General features: G+C 34.0%; 1 protein-coding gene across 3 annotated transcripts in view; it reads left to right on the forward strand.

Annotated features, from left to right (window-relative positions):
• Positions 1–17,895, forward strand: part of LOC142337634 (dynein axonemal heavy chain 7-like) — a 291,470-nt gene that overhangs the window by 51,969 nt on the left and 221,606 nt on the right. For all 3 annotated transcript variants that reach the window (XM_075387009.1, XM_075387011.1, XM_075387012.1), the window contains exons 11-19: positions 603–754; positions 1,653–1,815; positions 4,239–4,409; positions 7,816–7,875; positions 12,719–12,884; positions 15,700–15,940; positions 16,050–16,218; positions 16,495–16,614; positions 16,791–16,910. In XM_075387009.1, coding sequence (XP_075243124.1) covers positions 603–754; positions 1,653–1,815; positions 4,239–4,409; positions 7,816–7,875; positions 12,719–12,884; positions 15,700–15,940; positions 16,050–16,218; positions 16,495–16,614; positions 16,791–16,910 — 1,362 coding nt within the window. The remainder of the gene's footprint in view (positions 1–602; positions 755–1,652; positions 1,816–4,238; positions 4,410–7,815; positions 7,876–12,718; positions 12,885–15,699; positions 15,941–16,049; positions 16,219–16,494; positions 16,615–16,790; positions 16,911–17,895) is intronic.

Below are 17,895 nucleotides of genomic sequence, written 5' to 3' on the forward strand. Positions count from 1 at the left end.
CGGCCAAAATAGAAAGCAGTTTGCTGTACGTGAAAGAAAAAAGATTATCTCTAAAAAAACTGAAATTTGTTCAAAGAAGAGTTTCTCTCTTTGCTTTAAAGTTGTTTGAAAACGATTTACGCTCTCAGACTTATTTGATCTTTTTAAATTGGGCGGCTAATATCTGCGTTTCCATCCGACTTCTCATTGACGTCAAAAAGTCAAAAAATTTGTGAAGATCTTAAAAAGGCGAAATTAAGTATGAGACCAAAAATATCTGGGCAAGTATTCTCGAAAATTCAAGACAGCTTATTGACATCCTGCTACACGAATATTCTATCGTAGTAGGATTATTCTGCAAGTTTCTTGCACATTCTTACTTAAGTTTTGGTAGGAAATGTAGGAAATAGTAAAAGCGTACTATTCGTGTAAGTTCTTGTAAGATGTGACAAGATAAAATCTAATGTGTCACCGTAGCCACAATATAAGATACCGATAATTACTATCATATTTCACAGGTCCTTAGAATTTATTTCGAATCACGCAATGTAACTATTTGGCATTGACGGGGGGCGTTTATAACTGAAAATTGAATTTTTTAAATTACTTAATTGCTGTTTTAGCTGATGGGTCACTTTGACAGAGATCCGCACGTGATGGCAGCCATTACCATGCCAGGTGTGAATGATGTTCTGGAAGACAGTCACAAGAACTTGGATGCAATTACCAAAGGCCTCAATATATACCTGGAGAAAAAGAGGAAATTCTTCCCAAGGTGAAACAATCGTTTTTATTATAACTTAGATAAGTGTTTTTCAAAAAAAAATTAAAAATTAGTCATCGCGCAATCTTTTTTCGATTTTTTTACTACCGCGTTAATGCCCCTGGTATGCCCGGTAAAACTACCAAATTGTGAAAAATTATGCAACATGGTTTTCAGAACTCACGCGAAAATGTTTTTCCTCCTACGAAGTTATTCATATTTCAATTGTTGCTAAAATTGCATAAGCCTGAATGCACGACTTGGTGGTATTGGGACAATTGAAGCCTATGAAGAATCAATTTGCCAAAACGGACAACACGCGCCTATAGTATTCTTGTATTTATCATTGTCGAAACGGGATGGATAATGGTTTTTCTGTCAGATTACTGCAGTATAACCAACCATCTGGCCTAACGACTAGGGTATCTACAAAAGTATAACAGGTGTGCGCTGTCCATTTCTGCTTAAGTTGGGTTTGCAAACTACAGGGGGGATGTTTGCAACATAGACCCGAGCTCTATATTGATAAAAAGTCCGCGAATTTCAAACTTGGCCTAGATGTATTTGCTATAAGTAAATGTTTGTGGACTGCACAGGTCGAGGTCGGCATACCTGTCATACAAAAATCTTGTTAATCATACAAGGTCATTTATAATTTGTATGTTTTCATGGTAACCTTAAAAGGCTCATACATTATTTCATGGATGCTTAAGCAACCGTAAGGCTGACGCTCATTTGACCTGACGTAAGTGGGATATGGTTTTTGAGGTGCGTTGACGAAGGCAAGCTTTAAGAACCGATAATTATGTTCCTGTCTAAAAAGGACGCATGTTTATAAACAGTTGCTCAAAATTAGGACCCGGTGCATAAATTTCTTCTCCGTGATTTACTTTTTTATTGCTGTGGACAGGTTTTTCTTCCTGTCCAATGATGAGATGCTTGAGATTCTGAGTGAGACTAAAGACCCGTCAAGAGTGCAGCCCCACTTGAAGAAATGCTTCGAGGGCATCGGGCGACTCCAGTTCAATTCAAACATGCAAATCACTGCACTTCAGTCACCAGAAGATGAGGCCGTTAGTTATTGCTTTTTGTTAGGAAATGTCCGCTTAACGCCCGTTAAATTGCATAACGTGATTGTTTGAAGTGGTTCTGAGATGTAGAATTTTTGAGGTGTTTTTTATTGGTGCTAGGAACCTTCACAGAAAAAATCTAGTTAATTTTGCAATTTTCTCAATTTTGACAAAAAATTGCCTTTGGTGGTTTTTGGACCTAAAGGATGACTTACCTAAACTCAACTGGGTTTCATTAATAGCTGCACAGGGATAGCTGTGCCTATTATTTGCCTTCTCTTGGTTTTTTATTTCGTTGTCAAGATTTTTGTTACGACCACATGACGCCACAATCAATTCAAATCTAATTCTTATTCTTTCGTTCATGCAGTTTCAATTGAATTGTGTGACGTCATTTTTTACTCTTAGTTGGGCGGGTTTTTCTGTTCATTCGCGTGATTAAGTTTTTGATCACACGTGACTTACTTTACTCTCAAATTTGAATTCCTCACTCTGAAATTGACTTTTTTTACTTTAGCAAAAACAAAAATTCTTTCTTTTACTATCTCTTTTTGAGACTGCAGTTCTATAAAGCTATTGTGGCTATTTTCTGGCAACCTGACACCTACGTTTTAATTTCATCATTCCAACAAAATTTCTCTTAAAAGTATTAATGATCAGAACCATGAGCAAATATTTAAAAAATGCGCAATTATCTTCAGGTTTTTCTGTCAGTTTTTTTTGTTAATCTAATTATCTTGAAGAGCTATTTTTCTGATAGAATATTATTCAGTTAATTTTGTAGACTGTAGCATTAAAAAATTAGTCGCGATAAAATTATTTTCGAAAAAAATAAACATAATAATTGTGAAATTTTCGAATTTTGTCCTTTCTCTGTTTAGGCCTGAAGGACTCAAAACGTTATCTACTAGCAAAATCAAGGCTGCTGAAATTGCGAGGAGAGCAGTCCCTTAATATTGGAATTTCAGTTTTTGAAGTTTTGGAAAATGCTTCAATTATGAGAAAATGTGATTGATGAGATATTCGAATATGACTTCGGAGCACCCGATTTACTAAGAATGTTAATAAGGTTATTCAAAGCAAAATCCAATTTCTCATTTGCTTCAAATTTTTGTTGCGAAAATAATTTAGTTGATTGAAAACTATGCCGAAAAGCATTTTTTGACAGAAATAGGACCCATTTAAAGCAAATAGAACCTTTCAAATTCCAATAGTTTTAAATTGAAAAAACGGACAACGCATCTTGCATCACTACTGATGAAATTGCGCTAAATTCTGTAGCTGGCGAAGAAGGTCTTAACTTTTTCCAAATGGGCCATTGCTTATGCCATTCTTATTGATAACATTCATTATTCGAACTTTTTTCCCAATTGCAACTTTTGCACCAATGGTTTAGAAAATTTCTGGTACTTTTTTGGACAATTTACATCAATTTTTGTGCCACACACAGACTCTCATGAGTCTTCTCGTTATTAGAAATGGATTAATTTAACATATAATCAATGGGAAGGAAGATTACACCGCTCTTGTAATGTGAAAGACGCAGTTTTTTCAGGAAATTACTGGCTTTTCACATTATAGCCCCCACCACACAAATTTTTAGCCCTCACCTCCATTACGGCATGTTTACCATAATGGGGGGCTATAATGGGAAAACCCCAAAATTACTTGCGAGAAGCAACATACTGTTTTTTCTTAAAAAATTGGAAAGGAGTCAAATTTTCAAGTTTCGTCTTTTCCAGACTTCTTCTGCTTGATTGTTACACAACATAACATCAGTGACCGTTTCTGAGTCAGAATTGGCATTAGGTGTACGTTTCGTGACTCTGATAAAAATGACTCAGAACATCTATCATTAATGGGAACCAAGCAGCTTTTCGGGATATAAGTCAGCATTTCGACATAACTTTAGCTGAGTCATGTAGCCAGCTTGAAGCACGCAAAGTTTTGAAATCTGGCGTTGTACATTGAAAAAAAGCTAGGTTTTTAGGATCTCTCGGGCGATCACGCGCGCCTTTCGGTAAGATATCAATAATTTTAGGTTTGATAAATTAAATCCAAAGCGAAACCAATGAGAGATGTGTAATCAGACACTTGTCTCTCGCCTATTTTTAAGCAAGAATCTCCAAAAACAGTCGCTTGCATTTCAAGATGAGAATTTTAACAGATAACGTGTAGAGACCTATTTAATGAAGGTATTCAGACGTTCCGGACGTTCCAAAAACAGTCGCTTGCATTTCAAGATGAGAATTTTAACAGATAACGTGTAGAGACCTATTTAATGAAGGTAGTCAGACGTTCCGGAACGATACAAAGTAGATGACCGAAGAACATCTGTTTTAGATAATGACGCGTTAAGCATCAAGATATAATTTTGTTAAATTTGTTCAACTCTTTTGTTTAGTTTATTTTATTCTGTTATAAAGGTCTTTTTCGACAAGCCCCTAGATATCTCCGACTGTGCCGGTTCTGTTGAAAAGTGGCTCTTGAGGGTACAGAACAGTATGTTTGATCTGGTAAGGGGCAAAGTGTCATCTGCCAGACACAAGTACACTGCAGACACCAGGGAACAGTGGGTCGCCAAATGGCCAGCACAGGTAGTTAATAGATTATAAAATTTAAGGAAACTTTTCACATGAACTTGGTGCAGTTAACCAGCTCCGTGTCAAAAGGGAACGGGTAGGTAGTAAAACAAAACCTTCCCTGCCGACAAATTTTAAATAATTAATCCATTTTTTCTTTAGGTTTTCATTATGTAGCAAAAAATTATTATGCGTTTTGACTTCATAGTCTGAAATCTATTGATGGCTACTAAAACATAAGAAAGCACCGGACGTTTAAGAGTTGCGACATTTCCAAGAAAAGTCACCGAATGTAATGGAGAACTGACTGCCGTTTGTCATATCATTATTACAGGGACAATGTAAATCCTTAAAATTTGAAAAATTTTACCAGAGAACAGAGAATATACATAATCTTCCTCAGTTCTCAGCGCCAGTAAAAAAAGTGTCAAGCTCCTGTAGTCAACAAATAGTGTTGTTAATAAGGGTTTGATCAATTTGTTGTCAACTAACTTAACTGTAAACGTAAACAACGAGGCTTGGTAAGGTGCGTTTTCAGATAATTTTCCGACCCCGCTCATCCTCATTTTCGGCTTCAGTGTCTACCAAATGAGAAAGATAGAAAACTTTCTAAAAGTCATATATTAATGAAAAAAATTTGGTGTATGAAATAAAAAATTGCCTCCAACTCAAATCACGTAAAGTAGATATTGCCATATTAGAGAGCCGACACGAACTGTCATCATTAAGACTACGAGGCAAAACAAACAGCAAATTCAAATCTCAAAAATAAACATTATTTACATCAAAACCCAATGTGTATCTTTGTAAAAGAAGCTCAATAGCAAATTCAAAAATGCGTCTAATGAGACCTAAACTAACCAAATTAATTTGTACTTCACCAGAGAATAAAAATGTGACCAGATTTTAATGAGCTTTAATAAGAAGAAGACAAAAAACAAGAACGGTGAAGTTAAAGAATACTCTTATTTTTTTTGAAAACAAATAGTTTCAAATAATAAAAACTAATGGATATCAATTGAAATCTTTATATAGGGTTTTGTTTGGGTTTGTGTGGGTTCGTACCTCCCTATGAAGTCCATGAAACCTATCATTATCCAGAATATGTCTTACGTTTACAAAAACAAACGAAAAACACACACACAAAAACAAAATTTCAATTAAATTTCGAGAGAAAACGGTGTTGAAGCCGTTAAACACATATTCTTTTCCCTATAATTTATATAATTTAAGAGATAATCAATTAATGCTTCTTCAATTTTAAAACCAATATTTCGATGTGCGACCTCTGAATAATGAGACTAGGTAACAAGTAGACAAGATAAACAAAAATACGGCACAGTTAATTAATAAGTTTGTTTTTTTTCGAAAACAATTCAAAGTTGTAAAGTAATTAGCTATCAACTTATATAGGTTTAGGTTCAGGTCTTTCTTCATAGCAAGCCCTTGAGATCTATAAGTTTTCAGTTATAACATATGTGCAAAAGGAACGACAAATGCCGACAAAAATCAAAATATAAGTTAATTTTTGCAGAAAACCGTTGTCGAATTTGATAAAAATAATGAGCAATGCACAAAAAGTTTTTGTTGTAAGACTTTCAACACCAATTGTGCAGTGTGACATTTTACTAAGGAGATGGGGTAGGAAAAAGGCAAAGAAGGACAGCAAAGTGCAATCTTAACAAAGACGTCCATATATTCTTAAAATATTTGATTTCAAAATCATGAAAAAAATAAGCTGTCTACTGAAATCAGCAAATAGGTTCTTTTTTCATCTATAAGAAGTTGCTAAGACCTGCAACTATCCAGATTTTATCGCACGACTGCCAAAAGAACGACAATTAAAGACAAATGTAAAAACTTCCATTAAATTTTTCTGGAAGTCGGTGTCGAAGCGGTTGAAAACATAGTCTATTGACTGAAAAAAATGATATGTTCAAATGTGCCTACTTTTTTAAGCCCACTATTGTGGTATTGGATCTGCCAATAAAATGACAGGACGAAAAAATGAACCTCAAAAATGGGAAGACGTACAAAAATCAACTTTTTTTGTGAAAATTCTTTATTTCGAAGCCTAAAAACTTTTAGTTAAAACAAAAGAAGCCGCAATAAATTTTAAATAATTTATTTTAATGGAAGGAGAATGCGATCTGTCTTGGCTCAGTTCAAGTGACAAGTTGACCAACAAATGAGAAAATTGGCAAAGCTCAATGATCCCTTGTTTAGTTTGAAAACAAGTATTTTAATAAATCAAAACGACCATTAGCTTTCGACCAGATAGGTTTTTGTTCTTTATTTCTTTTAAAGCCCAAAATATGCATATTTTTTAAAAAGACAGCGACCGTTTACAATCCGAATTCTATCAGGACTGTAAAAAAACAACGATTAGATCAAAACTAGCCTTGCTATTGCTGTTTGTGCATAAGGAACCCGTAACTGCTCTGAATGTCTTGAATATGAATAATTTGACAAAAAAGTTAATAACACAATAATAGACCTTGCATTTTGGATAAATGTGGAGTTAAGTTATCAAAAACGGACATAATTTTCATTCAAGGACACTCTAAAAGGAAGCGCAAGAAATACTAGCTTGCTTTGCAGTTACCGAAGATTGTGTCAGCAGTTTCTTGGTGTGCTGTTCCGGCAAATTTACATTTCGTGCTTATTTCGTGCCATTTTTGATAAAATAGAGTTTGTAAAATTGAGCAAAAATTTAAATTAAATAAATGGATTAAACATTTGAACAACTCTTTTTTTGTCTTTAGAGGTAAAACCAACAACAATGTCGTCAACAATTTTAACATATTTTGCAGCAAAGTTTGGAAAAAACGCATTGAAGCACGGAAAATGTGAACAAAAACAACGAGAATCTTTGCATCTTTGAAATTTCTGAAACTGTCCTAAGTTAATCAATTGCAAACAAATCATGTCCTGGAACATAAGTTTTATAAGCACATATTAGCGTACAAGCACATTTATGTGACCATTTATAGTACCAATTGTGCTATCGACTGTTTTCTAGATAAAAAATGCTTCATAGATGATGCTTATGATGTTGAAATGATAACTAACGATACTATTTACTTATGTCTCTGCAAAAGATATTGATACCTCAGAGTGCTCTCTAAAAATTGGGCGTTCCCTAGCACTCATTGGCTTGCTCGCCATTACGCTGAAAAACTAGAGCTTCTTGTTCAGCTATGTCACGCTTGAAATAAAGTATGATCACAGGTTAGGAAATGAAGCATCGTCTGCTTAAGAATGGCAGAAAAAAACATTCGTGTTGAATTAATTTTATATACTACTGTGATCATGAGCCAGAACTCGGTTTCATAAGAATCTCATATGCTTATAAGTTTACTTATTGAACTGTTTTTATGTAATTGGATAAGTTGGCAAAGCAGTGGTATCTCTATTTCAGGTGGTGTTGTGCGTCAGTCAGATAGTATGGACAGCAGAGGTACATCGTGAACTTAAGGAGGTAAAAATGCTCGTCAAAAAAGTTATCAATGTCAATGAAATAAAAATTTTTTAGATAGACTAGCTCAGGTTTTAGTTATTTTTGCAGTCTAGTACAAAATCACATTCCGACTCGTAAGATCTTGCATGGTTATTCGATTTGAAGGTCAAGATCTTCCAGATAGCGTTGACCTTACAAGATGTAAGATCCGGATGCTTATCTTGCTAGATGCTCGACGTAAACGAAACAATACAAACAGCATCTGCTTCAGCAATTTAAACTTCTACCAATAGACAGAAGCATTCGCTATTTCAGAACTTACATTTATGTTTAGCTGAAAACGCAGCCTCTAATCCCGATTTAAATTATTGTACAAAACGTTGGAATGTAATTATTATTTTCGATGGGTAAACTTTAGCCAGGTGGTTAAAAAAGTATTTTATTTGTTGAGAAAAGAAAACTACCCAAATATGACTGGCAGAGGCAATTCATCAACATGATATTAGCATAATTGGCGTTCCTTCAAGTGCTTACTCTGGTGTTTATTGCTGGCATATTGCTTTACAAAAGTTTGTCAGCTATCTTGCAGCCTATCAAGTAGATCCATATGTCTGACCTCTGAACCTTTGCTATCATTAATCGCTAAACATAGAGGATCGGTAATGCCCGTTTGCACATAATGTTCCGACCCCGCTCATCCACATTTGTGATTTGAACGTCTTCCGAGAGAGGACGAAATAGAAAACTTTCAAAAATTTACATCTGTCTCGAAAATAATTGGTGTATGATTTAAAAAAAATGCTCCTAAACCCAAACCATTAAAAGAATTAGACAAGGATGTTTCAGGGTGCCGATGAGACATGTCATTAACAACACTATTGAATTTTTCATTGTTTTCGTTATATATTTTCCTTTTATCAGTCGTAAACATAATCTGGACAAAGAGGTCTTAATGGCTTCTTCTGGAGTATAAATGGACCTATATAATGACTTCTGTTGAAAATTTTTGATTTTTTTTTTTATACACCTATTTCTTTATCTTCTCCTTTTTTGTACTCTTTTTTCCAGCTGTTAACTAGTATCATTTGGTGTAACTCCGATATCTTGTTCAGTGAGTTACAAGTTAATTTCGTTGATTTTGATTTTGTTGATAAGTTGATTTTGTTTATATGTAATTCTAATTTGACAACGATCAATGTTTTTTAAGAAAAATATACTTTGAGTTGTCGTCTTTATTAATGTTTGTTTTTATTATTTGATTTTGTTTGTCTGGTCTCAGAGTGTTGTTAATGACATATCTAATCGGCCCCTGAGACCGCCTTCTCTAATTCGTTTAATGGTTAGAGTTTATAGCAAAATTTCTTTAGAATGAAACCATTAACCTGATTAGACTGAGCCCTTTCAGGTAGCCGACGAGATATGTTATTAACAACACTATGAGGCCAGACAAACAAAATCAAATAGCAAAATCGAACATTAGTTAACACCAAAATTCAATGTATACATATATATATATATATACATATATATATATATATATATATATATATATATATATATATATGTATATATATATACATATATATATATATATATATATATATATATATATATATATACATGCATATATATATATATATATATATTCTTAAAAAACATTGAACAGTGTTACATTAGAATCACATTAAAACAAATTGAAGAATAAAAGGAATCACAAATTGAAGAATAATAATTGTGACTCAGTGAACAAGATATGGAAGTTGCCCCTAATGAGACTATTAAACATGTAGACAAAAAGAGAACGAAAAAGGAAAAGATAAAGCAAAACGATTATTTTTTTGTAAAAAACAAAAAGTCAAGAAAATCATTAGCTATAAACTGAAATCGTTTATACTCCAGAAGAGGCCATTAATAGCTCTCATTGTCGAGACTATGTCTTACGACTAATAAAATGAAAGTACATACCGAAACTTTCAATAAAAATTTTCTTAAAATCAATTTCCGGTCAACTTTAAGATATTGACTAAACTTAAATTGCATATACACAATTAAGCCTGCATTCAATGAACACGGTATTTAGTTTGATAATGTGACAAAACAAAACATAAACTAATGTGTGCAAAAGTTTATGAATAACAAAAATTTACTAGCGTTTTCGTAGATATCGTCAGCCTGAAATTCAATATTTATATATATATATTATATATATATATATGTATATATATATATATATATATATATATATATATATGTATATATATATATATATATATATATATATATATATATATTCTTAAAAAACATTGAACAGTGTTACATTAGAATCAAATTAAAACAAATTGAAGAATAAAAGGAATCACAAATTGAAGAATAATAATTGTGACTCAGTGAACAAGATATGGAAGTTGCCCCTAATGAGACTATTAAACATGTAGACAAAAAGAGAACGAAAAAGGAAAAGATAAAGCAAAACGATTTTTTTTGTAAAAAACAAAAAGTCAAGAAAATCATTAGCTATAAACTGAAATCGTTTATACTCCAGAAGAGGCCATTAATAGCTCTCATTGTCGAGACTATGTCTTACGACTAATAAAAGGAAAGTACATACCGAAATTTTCAATAAAAATTTTTTTAAAATCAATGTCCGGTCAACTTTAAGATATTGACTAAACTTAAATTGCATATACACAATTAAGCCTGCATTCAATGAACACGGTATTTAGTTTGATAATGTGACAAAACAAAAAATAGACTAATGTGTGCAAAAGTTTATGAATAACAAAAATTTACTAGCGTTTTCGTAGATATCGTCAGCCTGAAATTCAATATTTTAACCATAAAACGGCTTTCTATGAAAAATTAAATTCAGTTCACAAAAAATATACAAGCTGCCTTTGAAGAACATAATCTAAAAATTAACAGAATTAGGGAATTAGGGAAATAGGTACAAAAAAGGCTAAAAAAAATTTTTAGAAACTTGATATTTTTTGAAAACAAACAAGTACAAGGTCATGAAATCCATTAGCTATGGACTTAAAAGCTTAAATAGCTCCATTTGTACCTCCATAGGAAGCCGATGCACAGTCATTTTCCAAAACATATCATACATTTACAAAAGGAACGACAAATATAGACAAAAAAGTTACCTTAAATTTTACGAGAAAACTCTATCGAAGCCCCTTAAACCGTAACCAAGTAAATAAAATTCCTTGAGGTGCTCAACTGCGCCTTCTTTCATTGCCCTTATTGTTCAATAATTAACGTAAAATTGTGACAAATGAAGAAAGGCAAATGTACAAAAATTAACAATTGGACAAATGTACGAAAACAAAAAAAACTCTTAGTCGCAAACCCAAAAAGAAACATTTTCTATTAATATTACAGGTAGTGAAATCCAATTTTTAAATCACTGCAACTCTATAATCGGGTGCTGAGCTAGAAGTTGACTGAAAAAAGATAGAAACATGGCAAAACGTTCGATATTTTTTTTGAAATCAAATATTTTTGAAAATCATAAAAACAAAAAGCTTTCAACTAAGAAGACTAAAGTGATTTACTCTTAGCTCCATAGGACACCAATTTGAAATATCATTAGCGAGGACCTAAGTCTTAGGACTACGAAAAAAGAACAAATAAAAAACACAAATTAAAAAATTAAGGCAACAATATTTTACGCAGTAAAATTGTTAAAGCCATAAACATTTTGAGCTTCTTAATGAGTTTTTCACACGCTTCATTTGACACCAAAATTTTTTTTTCCGTAATTGAGCAATAACAAGAAATCATTTAGGTGTAATAGCATTCCGGTGATTAACTTAAAAGAAAAGAAAAACGAAAAAAATTAAAAAACAAAGAACTAAAAAAACAGAGACCGATACAACGCAATCCTTTATTGAATGAAAGCTAGCTCTAATATTGCTGCTGTCCTTTTGAAACAGGTAATTGTCGCAAAAGTTGGTGAAATACATAATTTGCATCTAAAAACATATCAAAATAATTGACGAATTTTTGATAATTGGCGAGTTGAATTGGAAAATTACCAACAAATATTTAATTTCATATTCTTCCCATATCAAGCAGAAGTAAACGTAGCCACTTTGGAGTTTGAGAATGCCCTTTTAGCAGTTTTTATGTTTGTTCTGCCGGATACGTTATAAGGAATTTGCTATAGAAGTGCACGTTTTATGGGAAAAATAAGTTTTGAAAAATTAGCCAAATTAATGGAAAAAATTTGTTCAACAACATTGTTTTGTCTTTGAAATGAAATTCATTAACACTTTTTTGACAACCCTTAAAGTTTTTTGCAAAATTGTCAAAAATCGAATTTTCAAAATCCGATAATTCCATGCACAGAAAAAAACCTCAAAATCTTTAAAGTTATATATTTTGCGCTGGACGGACTTTTTAATGATACCACTCACAACTCTTTCAGATGAATATGTCGATCCGCAAAAATTGACTGAACAAAAAACCCATTTGGGTATATAGTTCCTCCCCCACCAAGGTGGGTAGGAACAAGAACACTAATAGCTCAAAATTCGGATCAATATTTCGTCACCATACTCCGCACAAAGAAGTTCATTTGGCGTTCATCATGCTTTTTGCTAAAATGGTTGTTAAATTCGTATGATATCTTTTGGATGCGAAAACTTCTCGCGAGCAGAGATAGCTGTAAGTATTTGTCAGCAATTAAATCTGCGATCAATCCGAGGAACTTTTATGCCATTAATTAACGATTAGGTCTTCTTTCATTTATACATAATTAACTTAACAAAATTTGTTAAGGAAAATAGGGATAGGTGCGAGTATACATACTTGCCTAAAAAGCTAATTAGTTAGTACAATGATTCGTCTCATGCTATAGGTTGGCGGTAACCTATCCAAATACGCAGAGGTATGTGAAGAACAGGTGAGGGAGATGGTGAACCTGATCAGAGGAGACTTGCCTGCGACCTTGCGGATCACCCTGGGATCTCTTGTCACCATCGAAGTCCATGCCAGAGACATTGTCAGGGAACTGGCACAGAAAGGTACTAAAGAAGATTAGAAATTGTACAAAAACTAATTGCGTATTTCAGTACTAAGTTTTTTAAGTTGCCCAGGCCTAGGCCTCGACTTATGAAAAGACTTTAAAAGTCTAGTGGGGGGGGGGGCAATATTGACTATAATTACACGGTCGAGCTTCCTAGTTAAAGTCGAGCTAATGTCTTTTCATGGGTCCACCAGTAGTCTTTTCATAAGTCTGTTTTTTTCAAAAACCAAATTTTTCTCTTTTTTTCTGCTTCTGTACATACAACAGAAGCAGAGCCGGAGCGAGACTAAATAGCTTTGCACGAGAGCAGCCCAACTTAAGAAACAGTTAGAAAAGCCCTAATATCTTCGTCAAATCTTAAGATAGAGTTATGGAAGCTCGAGTAAATTACCACAGTAATTGATTCAATGAAACCAGCTAGCTTAAGTGTATTGGTCCCAGACCCATTAGCCATTACAACATTTCGGCGTTATTCAGTTTCCCATACAAAATTGTGAAATATCTTTTTTAAAACATAATGCAGGTTTTTGAGGGATTAGTGGTTCTTCTGAATCGTAAAAATGAAGGAGCGTAGTTGCTGACTACATTATATACAATATTGCACGGACAATTTTAATCGCAAAAAAGCAGACTTAAGAAAAGACCAATGATGGACCCATGAAAAGACTTTAACTCGAAATTGTTTGCAAACATTGTGTCGAGCTTAAGTACCTAGACCTGGGTGCAAATACGAAACAAGAAACCCGGGGGATTCTTGGAACTTTTTGCCGAGTAGTTACGCTTTTTCAATATGTTAAAGATGAGAACAATCAAAATTTAAACTTTGGCAATCATGGCAAGATCATGCAAGGAACATTTTGTATGGCCTGTATGGAACTATATATGGTTCTTGGATATTGTTGCTGAGAAAGGTCGACCCGGGTTTGCCCCTGTCGCCAATTTTAGGATCGAACGGAAATTGTGAGTTCTTGGACCTATTTTCTCAAGCATGACACATGATTGAGAGGGCAGATGTGTTAGAACGGGGTCTTGGAAATATACCGCCGCGGAAAGACTGATGATACATTAAATTAAAGACTCTGGAATTTAAAAGGAAGCATTAAGATGTATGTCTGAAATATCTGGAAAGTATTTATTGTGTATGTTAGAAATTTCATACAAAGTTGACTCATAAGATACTTATTTATTGTAACTGCATTTTCTTATTAGATCGATCACACAATAATCTGGTCTTAAGCCATACAACTTAATTTTATCAGATCTCTTAGGATAAAATTCTGTTTATATCATAACTTATAATAAGATCTCTTTTTAATCGAACTTTTTTAATCAAGTTTGTTAAGAATTTAAGAATTCTTATCAGATATTTTTCCTCGTCAGATCTTTTTCCTCGAAAAAAATTTCCTCGTCAGATCTTTCACAATGAAATTGCCGTTTTATCAGATCAGGATAAACCAATTGTTTGACAGAACGCAGACGGGTTTTGGTAAAACGCAGACAGGCACGCTATCTAGTGTGACAGCAGATACAAAAACTGGTCATCAACTGCAAAAGTCAAAGTTATAACGTTTAATGTTCGCAAAAATTACTCAAGAGGTTTTTGTTGGTTATATTTGTAGACTAGATTTCCTCGGCCACAAAAGTTACCAGATTCAAAACACGAAACCCAAGAAGTGACAAAAACTTAATTTAAGCTTCAGCCATATAAAAAGGCGTCTTAATAGATCTTGTATGATTGTCTTAATTCAGTAGGAGGATTTATGATCATATCAGTTCTCAAACGAACAAACTTTGGTCTTAAACGAGAAATTTTTATCTTATAAGTGGTCTTATTAGATCTGACAAGATCAGAATTTAACTTGCAAGAATTTTTAATTGCTCTCGAACGAAATTTGAGGCAATTATTGTATACGACTTTGTCTTTTTAGGTCTATTTTGCTTTAGCCCCCGAGCTTAGTGGGCATATAACTTTTAAGCCCTCAGAACACGTGCTACTTTTAGCATAGTAACCTGCTAAAGAACACAGCAAAAATGGCAACAGTTGGTTCCGAAAAAGAATTGATCCCTCTTTTTTTATTCATTATTTTTGCTTGACCGTTTTGGTTTTTTGAGTGATTTTTACGCCCTTGAGTTTTTCGTTTTGCCTGATCTCAAGTGTCAGTAGCCAAACTCAGTGACGGCAGTTCACTTCCAAAATTGAAATGAAAAGTGCGCATAAATTGGTGTATTTTTATTTTAATTTTTTTAGTTTTATAGTGGTATATAATAACCTCTTTCGGCCCCATTGGAAGCACAACTAGTGAATTTAGTACTATCCTATCCAGACTGGTGCAGGCTGCAATAGATTCGAGCTCTAGTTAGTCGTTTGAGAGCCTTACGTTAGTCGGTTTTGTTTGTCATGTCAGATCTGATACGCGGAATTTTTATTCTGTAATATCTTATAAGATCCTACATAATAAAAATCACGCTTTTCAAATCTTGAACGACTAAAATGTTTGGATTGTACTCAATCAAATTTTAAATTTTCGCAATCACTGTTGTCTGAGTGGTCTTTTCCTAAGCCAGTTAGGACTATGCTATTTATTATATTCAATATTCTTTTCAATCCAGGTGGTGATAGTGTTTCATTTTTGCGAAATTGAGCTATTTATTGTTGAACAATTTAATAATGGGAGTGAACTAATTATGAGTTATCAAATGTGATTGAGTGTCAGTTACCACGAAATTAAATTTTCAATGTAAACTGTATAGAACCGTATTTATAATGGGAATTGACAACACAAGCAATTATTAAGGAGACAAACTGAAATTAGGTGTCTGCTCTGAGCGTGACTTTCAATGGCTTGCACAATTGAGGTACTACTTGGAGGAGGAAAAGAGTAGAGGTGACAATAGTGGAGGAGGCGGAATAGGAGGTGGAACTGGAGGTGGAAGTGGCAATCCGAGTCCACCTGGAGGAACTACAGTGGTGAGGCTGATCAATGCCACCGTGCCTTATGGAAATGAGTACTTGGGGAACACCACTCGACTTGTAATCACGCCTCTTACCGACAGGTAAGAAAAGAAATGGTGTTTATACCCGGAAAAATGACAATCTTGGCAATATCTAGTTGGTATGGTTAACAAATTAACTAACCTTTTAACCCCAAAACAATTGTTTCAGATGTTACCGCACCCTAATTGGCGCGCTGCACCTGAAGTTGGGTGGGGCTCCCGAGGGTCCGGCAGGTACTGGGAAGACAGAGACGACAAAAGATTTGGCAAAGGCTCTGGCACTGCAGTGCATAGTGTTCAACTGTTCCGATGGATTGGATTATCTCGCTATGGGAAAGGTGGGAACATATTTATCAAAATTAAAATAATCATTCTCGCCATAAAATTAAAAATGAATTGTAGGCATTTTATTTAATAATTTTGATGTGGAATTAATGCAGCTGGCGGTTTCATATTTTTGCGCCCTGTCATTAAAATAGGCTTTTTCTGCATTGTTTCGACACAGTTGTTAACAATCAACTTAGTAGGGATTATTGCGAACTTAAATTTGGGAGAAGATGCACTGATTAGGAAAAATTTGTTTTGATTTTTAAAGGTTTCCTCTTTGTTTCCAGTTCTTCAAGGGTCTGGCATCGAGTGGGTGCTGGGCTTGTTTTGACGAGTTCAACAGGATTGAGGTGGAGGTTTTGTCTGTTGTCGCTCAACAAATATTAGTCATACAAAGGGCTCTCCAGGTACGTTATCATTTGACTTTACCCCCCCCCCAACCCACAACACGACCTGTTGATGCTTTTCATATTTTTCCCAGAATCGTTGGAACTTTAAAGCATCTGTGTGATTTCTGATGCATTTCTCGAAAGTAATTGGTCGCACTGTTTAGCTCTTAAGGTGATATAACTGTTTTTTTAAGGCTGGGACTGTGTTCTTCGAGTTCGAGGGTGCTCGATTGGAATTGGCCAAGAGTTGTTTCGTTGCAATTACCATGAATCCTGGCTACCAGGGCAGGTCAGAGCTGCCAGACAATCTGAAGGTAGAGATTTTAATGAAAGCGTCTATCAGTTGATTATACCTGGATCTCATTACACTTTTGATTATCAGTAAGTTTGAGCTTGAAGTCCTTTCTTGGCTAAAAATTGAAGTCATTAACAACGTGGAGCAGTGATCTGTTTTGTTAGCAAACTTGCAATCAAATATAACAAACTCATTAATAGCCGCCATCAGCCTCTCAACGGCTATTATTTAGGCGCTTTCCTTTTTACAATTCACAGAGTTTTATTGTACAATTGTATTGGGGCGCTGTCTTTTTACAATTCAAAGAATTTTTACAATTCAAAGAATTTGAATTGTATTGGGGCGCTGTCTTTTTACGACTCGAAGAGGAGTATTGGAGAAGTCCTTTTTTTTAATCAATTTTATTGGAGAGATTTTTGAAGCGGGAAATGAAACGCGTGAAAAAATTTGGATTGATTTTGGTGCTGAACAAAAGTGAAGAGCGGAGCGAAAAGAGAGTGGTTTTTGTTCATACCGCTGTTTTTGAGAGAGCGAGAAATTGATGTGTGAAAAAATTTTCTCTAAGCGAGCGCATTTTTTTTTGTTCACGTGCGGCATTTTAAAGCAGTTTTTTTTTCATTAATTTTGGTTAAGAGGTTTGGTTATGATTTTGTTTTAATTTTAGGCTGGTTTCGGTAGTGCTTTGAAGGTTTTTGGAAATTCATGTGAATTTTATGATAATTCGGAGGTTTTTAATGTATTTTGATGATTTCCGGGCTAATTTTTGCGTTTTTTGACGATTATTTTGTGTTACTGGCTCAAATGGATATTGAAGAAGCCACTTCTACTTGAGCAAATTTATGATAACATTTGGTTACAGTTTTGTGGGTAGGAATCAGTTTTTTTGTTGAGAAATATGACAAAAAATTGGCGAAAATTGGAACTATTTTTCTTGATTTTTTGCAGTTTATCGTTTTTTTTCTGTTTTTAGCTAAGTTTCTTAGCCTATTATGACTTGCCTAATG

Source organism: Convolutriloba macropyga, chromosome 4 (genome assembly GCF_964194025.1).
Source record: "Convolutriloba macropyga chromosome 4, txConMacr16.3, whole genome shotgun sequence".
Classification (NCBI taxonomy): domain Eukaryota; kingdom Metazoa; phylum Xenacoelomorpha; order Acoela; family Convolutidae; genus Convolutriloba; species Convolutriloba macropyga.